Source organism: Panthera leo, chromosome A3, assembly GCF_018350215.1.
Source record: "Panthera leo isolate Ple1 chromosome A3, P.leo_Ple1_pat1.1, whole genome shotgun sequence".
NCBI lineage: Eukaryota > Metazoa > Chordata > Mammalia > Carnivora > Felidae > Panthera > Panthera leo.
In genome coordinates this window covers 412,848-425,295 of record NC_056681.1, presented here as the reverse complement: position 1 = coordinate 425,295, position 12,448 = coordinate 412,848, and the positions used below count along the sequence as shown (strand labels likewise).

Here is a 12,448-nt window from a genome sequence, read left to right as displayed (position 1 = left end):
CAGCTCGCCACTGCCACTCGCCAGAACATGGGAAGCAGAAAGGGAAGAAGGGAGAGAGGGGTCCGACCCAATAGTCACTTTTGGCAGCAGCCCCCCACACCCACTTTAAAGACAAAGAAGGGGGTTAAAGTGCTAAACATCAAGTTATCCAGGACCCCACCTCTTCCCACACATCTAGGCAGGGTTCCCAAACCAGGGACCAACTGTGGACTTCAGGGGGTGACCTGGAAACTCACCCCCCAGCAAAAAACCAGCCCCCCGTTCCCCAAGGGCCAAGTACCTGAGAGGCTGGGGCGGGCGGCCGTCCCCAGCAGAGGTGTTGAGGTCCAACCTCCTCCAGCCATTGGTGACAAAGACAAATGCACCTGGGGCTCCTGCCAGCACCTGCATCCCCTCCCTGCCCAAGGCTGCGCCCCCCCCCCCCCCAACAGTGGCTGCCTGACCCCACCTCTGCCTCCACCAGCTGTATTACCATAGTGATACCCAGGAACACAGAAAAGTCTTTCTGCCCACACTGCCCTCCCTTCGTGTTTGACACTGGATCACATCCATCCGTCCATGCCTCCAGTCTTCGATCAAATCAAGGTGTGTGTGAGTGGGGGCAGTCCAGGTCTCTACACCCCCTCCCTAGCACACAGGCCGGGGTTGCCCAAGAGCCTTTTGGCCAAAGGAAGGAAACTGGAGACGGGCAGCACGACCAGCCCCCAAGCCCCCCCAGAATCTGTCTCCCTACCGCAGGGCCAGGAGAGCCAAGCCTGGCTTAGGGCCCCTCCTCTCCTGTGACTAGATGAGGACGGGAGCTGAGGGGCAGAGAGGTGCCCGGTCAGCACCGCCTCCCTGAGCAGGGGAGAGACACCCCCTCAGCCCCTAGATCCACCGTCGGCACCAGGAAACCCTTAGCACCAAAATGTCGGATTGTTGTTTTTGTATAAAAAACAGAATAAAAAAAAGGTTGTTACTTGTCACAGCAACAAGACTGGCATCCACTACACCCAGGAGATACACGCACACGGGCAAATATCAAAATTCACATCATCCAGGATCGGCAAGGCCGAGCCCTCAGCCCACCCTCTACCCCCCAGTGGGAAATAACCTCTGTCCAAACCCAGTGGCTCTGAGTACCTTCCTCCTCCCTACACTGCCGAAGCTGGAAAGTGGGGCCCAGGGAGGAGGCCAGAGGCGGTTTGGCCACCTCCTGTGGGTGCCCTGGACTCCAGCCTGAACCCTGGTCAACCTGCAGACCCAGCCACGCTCTGAGTCCCAAAAGGGCCAGCACAGAGCTGCCACCAACACAACGTGACCTTGGCCAAGCCCCCTCCTGGCCTTCAGCTCTCATATCGAAAGACCACACAACCAGAAACAAAAGGGCAGGTAAAAAAAAAAGGGGGGGGCGGAAGGGGACTCCCATGGGAGCTTAGCCACAGGCCAACCCAGACCAGCAGACAGAAGGCTGATTCCCACAGGGATTACTCCTCAGAGCTGGGCCCCAGTTCCATGCCCCACATGCCTGTGGGCCCCAGCCCAGACTGGCCCATCCCTGACCCACTGGGCTGCCCCAACCTAGAGCAGTGGTGTTAGCAAAGCTGGAGATTGGAGGCAAAGCTATGCTCCATGTGACCCCTTCACCGCCCCCCCCCCGCCCCCCCCCCGCTCCGGCAGCCCTGCAGGTGAGAGCAGAACCCTCCCCCTGCCCCAGGCAGGGAGCACCCATGAAGACAGGATGGCAGGAGAGCCCACGAACAGGGCCACCTCCACCCACTGTGACGGACAGGGGCCAGTGGGGCAGGGGCCCGAGCACAGCAGGGGTCACACAGGCAGGGGAGGGTGGGCCTGGAGAGGTAGAGAACAGAAGCAGAGGAGCCAAATGTGGAAGGACGAGGGAGGCCACGGTAGGGCGGCTGTCTGGTCAGCATGGTAGCAGTCAGACTCAGGGTCTGTCCTGGGAGGTAGCTGGGGGTGCTGGGGTCCAGTGTTGGGTAGAAAGGTGAGGCTGCTCAGGTGCCCTCATCAGCCCAGAACCATGGGTCACCGAGGACCCCCAAGCCTTGGGCCTGAGAAAGCAGACGGGGCCGGGAGCTTGCATGGTGAAGGCCATCTGCCTGCCTTGCTCTACCCCGTGGCGCTGAGGCCTAAGCCACAGACCCTCTTCCTGCCCATCCAGGGCCCCAGACTCCACCAGGCCCATAAATGTCCCTCCAAGCTATTGCACTTCCATTGCTGCCACAGGCCTCCCCCCAGAGAACCAGCCCAGGTGTGCCCTGTGCAGCCTGCACACGGGAAGGGCCGTCAGGAAGGAGAGAGGGACTGGCTGCCTCCGCTGGACAGATGAATAGGCAGGGGTGGGGGGTGGAGAACTGGAGGGCAGGAGGTCCTGGAGCTAGCTACCCCCACCCTCAACAGAGTGGGCTTGGTGTCCAGTGTGGGGACCAGGCCCCACCCACCTGCCAGCCACTCTGCTCACTTCTCAGGAGCTTTGCTGGCTCCCACCTTCCGGCCAGCGGAGCCCCGGGCCCCTTTGTCTCTGCCTCCTGGGGGCCAGTCGTCTCGACGTGGGGGCATCTTGGGTGCGGGCTCCTCAGGGGTCCGCTCCTTGGGCTTTCGGCCTCGCTTCTTCCCACCTGCCAGACTCTTCTTCTCTTCCTTCTTGGGTGCCAGTGAGTCCTGGCTCCTGTGTTTGGGAAGTGGGTCAGCCGAAGTACGGAACCAGTTCTGGAAAGAAAAAGCCCGCAATGTAGACCCCGAGGCAGGAGGATGCTAGGCACTGGGGCCCGGCAGGCCGCTGCGCTATGGTGCCTCCTGCTCAGAGTGCGGGGGAGTGGTGCCCAAGCTCCTCCCGGCCTCCAGGGAAGCCAGAAGCCACTTTGAAACAACCCCACCAGATTTCTTCTTTCCTTTTCTTGTTGTTGTTTTTTTTTTTTTTTGAAACCACCAGATTTCTCAACCTTGGCTGCTTGCTCAAAGGCCACACAAGCTATTACCCCCCCATTCCCGCCCTGGCCCAGTCCCCTGCCTGGGGCCAGCCCATCTGCTGCAGGCTCAGCAGGTGTCTCAGCCCATCCCACCTCTGCATGGGTCTTGAGGATGTGATATTTGACGCCACTCTCAGAGCTGAACTCCTTTGGACACAGCAGACAGCAGTACTTTCCCACCAGGTGGTCTCCCTGCAAGGCATCAGGCAGGCCAGCCCCCAGATATTGGACCCCACCCCCACCCCTTGGAATACCAGAAGCACCAGATCTAAGCAGGGAACCCCGGCCCTCTTCCCGCACCTGTGTGGCTATAGGGTCGGGGCAGCAACTACAGCTCATCTTGTTGGGTGCTCAATGGGTGAGCTTAGGGACCCATCAAGGCTTCTGTGTGGCAGGACCTCTGAGCTGCCCCCGCTGCAGGGGAGGTAAGGGATAAGGAGAGGATGGGAAGAGGAAGGTGCCTCGGGGAAGGGCTGCAGCCTTGGCCTAAGGCCCCTCACTCCAAGCCCAGGTCCACTGTGCCCGCTTACACCCACACAGACGAGAAGCCCCTGTGGGCAGAACAACTTGGGCCAATGGACTCATGGATAGGGTTGGAGAATGCTGAAGTGTCCCGGGCTGGGCTGGCCATCGGGCACTGGCCAGTCCCTGCCCCACCGGGGTGGGGTCACACACCCAACATGCCGGAGCCCCTAAGGGTTGGCTGGGAGTGCAGAGCACCTACCCCACCACGGGAAAGGGCCAGGGGACTGACCTTGCTGCAGCTGGCGAGGTGGGCCTTAAGGCCGGACACACTGGAGTAGATGGCTTCACAGCACTGGGGACAGGAGACAACAGTGGGGGAGGGCCTCCCAGCGGATGTCCCCACACAGACACACGTGTACCCCTGGCTGAGGGATTATGGGGCCTCTGGGGTAAGTGGGGGGCTTGACCCCAGGGGTCCTGGGATATGGGCAGGCTAGACCTCTAAAGCTGAGATTATGGGGCTCCATCTAAGGACCCTGCAGGGATCACAGGTTGGCTGATCACTTGGAGACCTCCTACCCAGGGCCACACCTGGGCTCTTTATTCCTCAGCCCCAGGGTCCCCACACCCACCCACCAGCCTGCCCCAACTCACGTCATTGGGGCAGTTGACGTGGCCTTTCTCCTTGACTTCATTCTTCCACGCCTCCAACAACTGGGGGTTAAGTGTGGGGAGGCCTGGCCGAGTATAGTTGAGCTGTAAAAGCAGGTGAGCACCAGGGTGAGCCCAGGGGGCCTGTGTTAATGGGAGGCTACTGAATGCCAGGCCAGAGCCGAGCCCACCTGCTCCAAGGACCTGACTGTGCCCCCCACAGATGGCAGATGTGAACCTGGAAGGCCAGCAAATGGGCCAAGTCGCAGGGGCGGGGCCGCTGCAGGGGACCCCAAGCTAGGTCACACCCTGTTCGGGGACGGGAGCCGGGGGCCCAGCGGCAGCTCACCCGGGCAGTCTCAGGTACTAAGTCATCCTTCACCCGCCGCTTGGTCCAGTCTCGAGCCAGTTCGTCCTCTGCAATCTCTTGCAGGTGGAACACGGCAACCTGGGCTGACGTGCGGCGGATGCGGCCGCTGGGGGTCCGCTCCACACCCAAGAGGTCCTCAGTTTCGGGGGGCTTGTCCTCAGGCTCCTCAGGCGGCTGCAGAGCAGGAAGACAGGGTGAGCAACAGGGACCAAGTGGCACGGGGCGCAGAGAGACAGAGGTACGTGCCCCAGGCAGCGAACACGGGCACTCAGGGGTCCCAGGCTTGCTAGGCCCCATGCACGTGGCCCCCAGAAAGGGAAGGGGGAGCACACGCAGCAGATGGCACGCGACACACATGCTTGGTACCCCAGGGGCAAGAGGACCCAGGCCACAGGCTGCTCACTGGGGCTGTGTGCTCCGAGCGCATGTGGTAATCGTGTCCGGCCTTGGAGCGGTAGGTCTTTCCACAGTGGGTGCAGGGAAAGGAGGGGCTGTCCACTTCACAGGGAGGCTTTCCGCAGCGTCGCTGGTGGTACTGGTAGCCCATGAGGCTGGAGAAGGCGGCCCCGCAGCCCTGGGGTCAGAGTCGGGTAAGTGGCCAGCAAGGGGCTGTGTCCCACCCCACGCCCAGCGCCCCGCGCAGTGCGCCCCGCCCCCCCCCCATCCCACTGACCTCCTGGGGGCAGCGCAGCCTCCCCATCTGCTTCAGCACCTTGCGCAGCCGCTCCCGCTCCTCCTGCTCACTCCCCTCCGAGGCCTCGGCGTCAGAGGGCTGGGGGGCAGGCCCAGCCTTAATATCCCCACCACCACAGGGCCCCTGCCCCAGCCCAGGGGTCAGGGCCACAGGTGTCCAAGGTCAGGCATGGGAACCAGTAAGTTCTGCTGCCACGTGGGGACGAGAGGTCAGTGGGCAGGGCAGGCAGGGTGGGGTGGGGTGAGATGGACTAGGAGGCTAGCGGCTGGTGGGTCAGGGAGTACCTTGGCGCTGTGCTCCGCCATGGTGTGGTAGTTGAGGCCGGCCTTGGACTTGAACTGTTTCCGGCAGTGCTGGCACTTGAGAGCATCCTGTAGCTGCAGACATGCCCCTGTCGTGAGAAGCTGAGTCTGGGCACTTCCCCGCCTGGGACCCCGGGCAGCCTTACCTTCTGACACACCTCCATGTGCTTCTTAAGCCCTACGAGGGTCTTTCGGGTGACCACATTGCAGGTGGGGCAGACAGCCTCCCCCCGTTCATGGATGGCCCGCTGCCACTGCTCCTCAGGGCCACCTGTAGGGCAGGGCCAGGGCCTCAGGGGCTGGTGGGGGCTCCCGGACGCCCTGGATGCCAAGCACAGGACCCACGGTCCACACTCAGCCCCCAGTCCCTGTGGTCCAGGATCCGCCCCAGAGTTGAGATCTGTCCTGGGCCCTGCACATGGCAGCCCCCCCACCTGGAGCTGGGTGGGCCGTGGGGGCCGGCACGTCCTTGCTGACCGTGCTAGCAGGAGCCAGCACCTTCTTGCGCACATCCTCGGGGCCCGGCCCCTCCTGCTTCTTGGCACGGTGCATGCGGGATTTGTCCTCTGCCTTGGCCAGGCCTGTGTGCACATACGGGGTGGGGCAGGTGTGAGCCAAGGGTGCAGGCACACTTGTGCATGTGTCGAGCCCCAGATGCTGTACTGGCTAGGGCCTCACCTTTGAGTCCGAAGGTCCCTGAGATGGACGGCTGCTCCCCTGTAAACTTCTTGGGTGTCTTCTGTTTCCTTCCTGACTCGGGGGAGAGAAAACAGGGCCCAGGGTTTCTGGTCAAATAACCGTCGGGAGGCCTGGGCCAACAGACCGTTACCCCCACCCCAGCCACTGCCTCCCCCCTCTCGTCTTACTGTGCTTTGTGCGCTCCGCTCCCTCCTCAGGTGGGGACACAGGGCCTGTGGCCCTCGGTGCCTCCTTGCTCCCCAAGGGCCTGCTGCCCAGAGAAAGGGGGCTGCTGCCGGGGTCTGTGCTCAGCTGGAAGGCCGAGGTGTGGCCCGTGGTGGATGGGCCATACTCCCCATTCTCCGGCCTCGCCTGCTTTGGCAGGATGGGGCATGCATCCAGGCTGTCCGCAGCCCTGCAGGGAGCAGGCAGGTGAGGGGCAGGAGGGCCCACTTCTGACCCTGTTACCACCTCCAACCTGGAAGGAACCCCCGTACCTTTTCTTACCACTGCTCCTCCCTGTGGCTCGAGGAGTTTTGTTCTCGGACTTGGTCAGCAGCACCATTTTGCAAGGTGGTGTGTGTCTGCTGATGGCAATGGGCCTGCTGACCGTCACTGGCTTACTGACCACAATGGGCCTGCTGACCGTCACCGGCTTCGTGACTGGCATGGGTTTCGTAACTGTCACAAGTTTTGTCATCGGCACCGGTTTGTTGATGGTCACTGGTTTGGTCACCGGCACGGACTTGGTGACTGGCACTGGCTTGTTGAGACTCACTCCCTTGGTGACCGGCACGGGTTTGGTGACCGGCACGGACTTGGTGACCGGTATGGGTTTGGTGACCGGCACAGGCCTGCTGACCGTGATAGCCTTGGTGACCGGCACAGGTCTGCTGACCGTCACTGGCTTGGTGACCGGCACAGGCCTGCTGACCGTCACTGGCTTGCTGATGCCGATGGGTTTGCTGACACCCACGGGTTTGCCAACAGTGACGGGTTTGCTCACTCCAATGGGCTTGCTGACCCCAACGGGCCGGCTGATAGTGACCGGCCGGCTGACCGGCCCAGGCTTAGGGGCAGGCAGGGGTCGGTCCATGTGGTTCCAAATCCGGTGCTTCTCCAGCTGGGTCTTGGAAGTGAATGCAGCCTCACAGAAGGGGCAGGGAAAGGTCAGCCTTTCTGAGATGGCACCCTGGGTGGAGAGGGCAGGCATGGGATGGCAGCCCAGGCCTCTGCCCAGACACACCCTGAGCAGACAGGTGGGGCAGGGCGGGCCCCAGGCCTCTATTTCCCTGCCCCACAGCCCCTTACCCCTTGGCACCGCTGGTAATGGTACTTGAGCCCGTAGATGCTGGGGAACTCCAGCCAGCACCCTGAGTTTGGACACTTCACCCTTGAGTGCGCCTTGAATTCATCTTTCCACTGGTTCATCAGGGAGAGCTGGACATGGAAAAGGTGAGGCTGCTGACCCCTCAGCCAGCCAAGTCTCTGCCAACCCAACCCATGCCCAGCCTCAGTCTCCTCCCCAGGCCCGCAGGGCAGACAGGCTCGAGGAGCCCTTCAACCTCAGAACTGCAGCAAGATTCAGGCCACCCCAAGCAGCGACGGTGTACTTGACCTGTTCTAGGAACCCCACAAACGTGACCCACTGGGTCCCAGGGCGCACCGTGAAGCCAGAAAGCACGGAGCGACCTCTGACGCAAGCTGAGGGCTTGGGGCTGGTGTGTGAAAAGGAAGCAAAGGCAGGGTGGTGGCCTTGACAAGCAGACCCCAGCATGAGTCCCACCCCAGCCTTCAGGGAGCTCACAGGAATGTCTCGGAGGGCCTGGTTCTCGGCTTTCGGACGCCCCTTTTTCTTCCCTTCCGTCCTATCACTGGCTGGACTTCCCGGGTCAAAGCAGAGTGGGCCCTGGCTGGGCACTGTCTGCCCGCCCCGGACCACCGGCATCCCTGCAACACATGATATGCCAAGGCTTGGAAGCTGCATTCCCCACAGCCTCACCTGCCACCCAGGGGGCTGCTCAGGCCTGGAGGAAGCCCCACTTCCCCCACAGCGAAGCATGGGGAGTGGGAGACTGTGACTGTAGTCAGCCTAGGACAAGAATCCAGGGGCCCAGGCGGCCCAGCTGAGCACCCAGGAACTAGACTACTGGGGGAGCTGGGAGCTGAAAAGGAGTCCCGCAACCAGTAGCAGCTGCCTGTGGTCACCTGGAGTTGACCTTGGCCTGATCCCTCTTACCCAATTTTGGTGGGTCATGCAGCACAGGAAGTCGGACTTCGTTCCGGCCTCCATCCTTCCCAGGTCCACTCTTGGTGGATCCGGGGAGCCGGCGGCCTCCTCCAACACAGAAGGGATCGGTCATTTCTGCAGAGCAAGTAGACAAACCCGTGAGGCTCACCGGGCCCGACTCAGGACTTGAACGGACTACTCTTAAACCCTGCCCCCAGATAGGCCCCTCTCCGGCTCAGGGGAGGAGAGCCTGCCCACCTGTGCATGTATGGTAGGTGATGGAGGCTTCTGGTTTAGGGGAGGGGCTCCCCATCTGAGGTCTCCCCAGATTATCCAGGAGACACAATCATCTTGGAAGCACCTAACTGTCCTGAAACCCTCATCAGCTCTCATAGACTTCCTTTGTCCCCAGACACACAGTCCTAAAACGTGCCATGGATCGTACCTGGTACTGAGCTGGGGGCAGCCCCTGAAGAGGTGGAGCGTTCAGGAAGAAAGAGACCAACAGCATCCCTCCCAGGGGCCAATTATGACACTAATATGGCTGCTAGCTCACAAGCTGCTGTGGCCCAGCACCTTGGGACACCTTACTCCACAGCCCCAGTCAGACCAAAGGCAATGCCACCCCACCTGGACATGCACCCCTGGACCCTTCTCTCCAGGACACAGATGGAAGATGGCCAAGATGGGCACTGCAGGCCCCTAGCCTACTCAACTGAATAAATTCCCCTGGCGAGGGCGGGGGGGGGGGAGCAGATCAAGGACTGAGGATCCCAGGAGCACCTGTTTCTAGTCCCCATGCCAGCTGAACCATTCTACCTGACTTTCTTCTCAGCCTTGTCTCCAGCAGGAATCCCTCAGCCACCCTCTACCTGGCTGACCTCCTCTCCACCTCCACCCTCAAAAGCCTATCTGTCCCCCCCACCTACAGGTCCACCAGTGCCACTCCAGAAACTGCCAGGCCATCGGCCACAGGGATTACCCCGCTGCCTGAGGCTGGACATCCTGGGCCTGTTCTGCTGGGGGACTCCAGACCCTGAGAGCTCTGGGGAGGGACTCTTGAGCTCAGCCCTACAGGATCCTCCTACAGGGACACCTAAGGCCACAGGAAGGGTGGTGGGGGGGGGGGGGGGGTGTTGTGTGGGCAGGCAGCCCCTCCTCTGGCAGTTCCTAATGAACTTACATCAGAGGAAGCGGGGAGGGACTGCAGGGCCTAGAGGGGGTCCAGAGACTGAGGTCTCTGGTAAGGACAATCACTGCTCATTACCAAGGGGGTGCCCATATCCAGGGCCCAGGGGGAGGTTCGGGTCTACACGGGCCTAAACAAACTTCTCTGAAGTCTTCACACCAAAACTTCCAAAGGAGACATGCCAGCATCAGTCATCCCAACGCCATGATGATTCCACCAGCCTGGGATGTTGGTGCCTACCAAGAACCCACTTTGCAATCTCTCCGGCTTGGGTGGAGAACTCAGAGTTGGGGGGCCTGGGGCCAGGGCTGGCCTAGGGGGGCAGACACCCTCCTTCCATCCACGACCTGTGACTAGAACAACAGGAGGAAAAGAGATTCCACCCTGTCCGAGGACCCAGCAGGGTGGCAAAGGTGGGACCCTCGCAGGGGGGAGGGGGCGCCACAAGCAACGCTGGCGGGGGGACCTCGGCACAGGCCGGGCGCGCGGATGAACCCGGCCAGGAAACGTACACCTGGAGACTGGCCTCGCCACACACCTGTCACCTGCAGCCGGGGTGCGGGGCCCCGGCCTGGCCCCGAAAGGGCCGATCGCGGGTGCAGGGGGGGAGGGGGGGGCGAAGGCAGTGAACCAAAATGGCGACTTTTTCTGGAGAAGGAGGAGACAGGAGCGCGGCGCCGGCGCGGGGCGCGGGGCGCGGCACGGGGCGGGGTGGGGGGGGTCGGGGCGCGGCGGGGGGCGGCGGGCGGGGGCTCCGGGCCCGGTTCCCCCCCCCGACGACCTGCGTGCGGGGTCAGGGTCGGGGACGCGGCCGAGCGAGGGCTGCCCCGGGGTCCGGCCCAGGGCGCGGCCGGGTGCTTACCTGCGGCGCCCTGCGGGACGGCGGCCGAGGCGGGGGGCCGGGGCCGGGGCGCGGGGCGCGGGGCGCGGGGTCCGGGCGGCGCAGGCTGCGCGCCGCGCTGCGCACATGCGCGCTCCCGCCCCTCCCACCTTTGACAGTTTTACTGTAGGGGGGGAGGGGGCGAACTCTCGCGGTATTCCTGCAGCCGCTCCGCGACGGGGAGGAACGGGTTGGGGGGGAAGGGGGCCCATCGGCCCGGCCCCCTCTCCCGGCTCCTGGGTCCGTCGCCTCCATCCGCTGGGGCTCCAGTGCAAAGTGGCCCGTTATGCCGCCCGTAGGGCAAGAGGCGTTTTTTCAGGCAGTGGGGTAAACTGAGGCACTATCGGGACGCTGGGAACTGCCCCGATCCCAATGTACGCGGATTGAAGCGACCAGATGCCTCTAGGTGTTGGCCCTGGGAAGGTGCAGCAATGGAGACCACCGTCCTCTGGGAGCCTGAACTCCTGGCCCCTGGGAGACTGGGGCCTGCAAAGCAGGATCTGGATCTCTTCCAACCGGCCCTGTGCCCACCTCTGCCTGTGGCCACAGTCAGGGGACCGCCTGGCTACTAACAGTGCTGGGGGAGCAGTTTGAGGCCATGGGCTCTGTGGGGTTACTGACCACTGGACCAGCCTCTGTCTGCTTCGGGTGGGGGTGGCCAGGGCCAGTGCCTTGCTCTGCCTTGCCCCAGAACCCAGGGGACACTGGTATCAGGGCCGGGGGTAATGGGGTACCATCCCTACCAGGATTTGGGAGTGAATAAAGCAGGGGAAGAGGTGCTAGTTGGGAAACGGAGTTACAAGACACACCTCCTTCCCTGAAGCCTTTCCCACCCCCGGCACCTCCCCCCACGCCACCCTTCTGTCTACCCTGCAATAGATTCAGGGCAGGGCACAAAAGACACGGTCAGATTAGGGTCTGCCTCTCCTCATGGGGACTCTTGAGACCTGCTTCTCTAATGGCTGGCACAAAGTGCCGCCAGAGAGAGGGGTAGGGGCCCTCTCTGGAGCGTTCATTGGGTTAGAACTTCCCTTGGAAATCAGAGCCAGAGAAAGGTCCATGTGGCCCCAGGAGGAAGAGGAAATGTCCTTCCCTCGTTGACCGTGCCCACCCTGGGGACAGGACATCCAGGGTTGGGGGAGGGGTCAGTGAGTGAGACCCAGCCAGGTTTCTCATCTTTCCCCGTGTAAGTCTGCATGTCCACGCATGGAGCACGTCCACGTCTGTTGATAGGTGTGTGCCTCAGTGACCACGTGTGCCGGGCAGTCTCCTGTGTAGACGTCTGATGTCAGGGTTATGTCTACGTGTCCCATACTAGGGGAAAACATGCCTATCTGTATGTTAGTATCCAGGTGACCAGTTGGAAGGTGTGTGTGTGTGCGTGTGTGGAGGGAAATCTGTATCTTAGCAGATGTGTCTCCAGGCTATAGAATGTCTGGATGTCAGGGCATTGTGTGTCCTGTGCCCCCTGTGTTTCTGTTAGGGGGTCACTGTGTATCACGGTGTAGTGTGCATCTGGAAACCAGCATCACTGTCTCTGTGTCTCCAGACTCCCGTGGTCAGTTTCTGCCTCTGCATTACCATGTGTCTGGTTGCTGTGTGGGCACATGTGTCAGGGTGTTGTTGTGACCCATGTGTTTCCTATGTTAGGGCATTACCCTGTGTCAGGGGCTTAATGGGGGCCCTCCAAAGATTGCCATGTCAAATCCCTGGAACCCACGAATGGGGCCTTATTTGGAGAAAAGGTCTTTGCAGATCTTAAGTTAAGGGTCTTGAGGTGAGAAGATCATCTGGGATTATCCAGGTGGCCCTTAAATCCAGCGACAAGTTTCCTTGTAAGAGGAAGATATGACACAGAAGGTGATTTGACCACGACGGGCTGAGATGGGAGTGATGTGCCCAGGGATCCCCGCAGCAGCCGCGAGAAGCTGGGAGAGGTGAGGAAGGGTTCTATCCTGTGCTCCGGGAGGGACTGTGGTCCTGCTGGTTTTCAGACTGGTAGCCTGCATTACTGTGATGA

The 12,448-nt window shown here is 61.8% G+C and overlaps 1 protein-coding gene across 3 annotated transcripts; it reads right to left on the bottom strand.

Moving 5' to 3' along the window:
• Window positions 1-1,659: 1,659 nt before the first annotated feature.
• On the bottom strand, window positions 1,660-10,450 carry ZNF512B (zinc finger protein 512B). Of its 3 annotated transcripts, none has more exons than XM_042930371.1 (17): window positions 10,411-10,450; window positions 8,369-8,494; window positions 7,937-8,079; window positions 7,441-7,569; window positions 6,627-7,321; window positions 6,318-6,544; window positions 6,130-6,201; window positions 5,886-6,032; window positions 5,598-5,722; window positions 5,434-5,526; window positions 5,129-5,227; window positions 4,859-5,029; window positions 4,435-4,629; window positions 4,089-4,190; window positions 3,724-3,786; window positions 3,063-3,161; window positions 1,660-2,709 (listed from the first exon to the last, which is right to left on the bottom strand). In XM_042930371.1, exons 2-17 carry the CDS (start codon window positions 8,490-8,492, stop codon window positions 2,458-2,460), a joined length of 2,736 nt encoding a protein of 911 aa, XP_042786305.1. In that variant the 5' UTR covers window positions 8,493-8,494; window positions 10,411-10,450; the 3' UTR covers window positions 1,660-2,457. The 3 variants fall into 3 exon arrangements, with proteins under 3 accessions (XP_042786305.1, XP_042786304.1, XP_042786303.1); XM_042930370.1 differs by lacking the exon at window positions 10,411-10,450 and adding an exon at window positions 9,627-9,906; XM_042930369.1 differs by lacking the exon at window positions 10,411-10,450 and adding an exon at window positions 9,789-9,906.
• Between the last annotated feature and the right edge of the window lie 1,998 nt (window positions 10,451-12,448).

Bases quoted from the DNA above. Each gene is read 5' to 3' on its own strand.
- ZNF512B (XM_042930371.1), bottom strand. From the start codon at position 8,492: ATGACCGATCCCTTCTGTGTTGGAGGAGGCCGCCGGCTCCCCGGATCC. The intron at 5,527-5,597 runs GTAAGGCTGCCC...GCATGTCTGCAG, and splicing joins ACATGGAGGTGTGTCAGAAG to CTACAGGATGCTCTCAAGTG. The intron at 5,228-5,433 runs GTACTCCCTGAC...CCTGCCCCCCAG, and splicing joins TGGCGGAGCACAGCGCCAAG to CCCTCTGACGCCGAGGCCTC.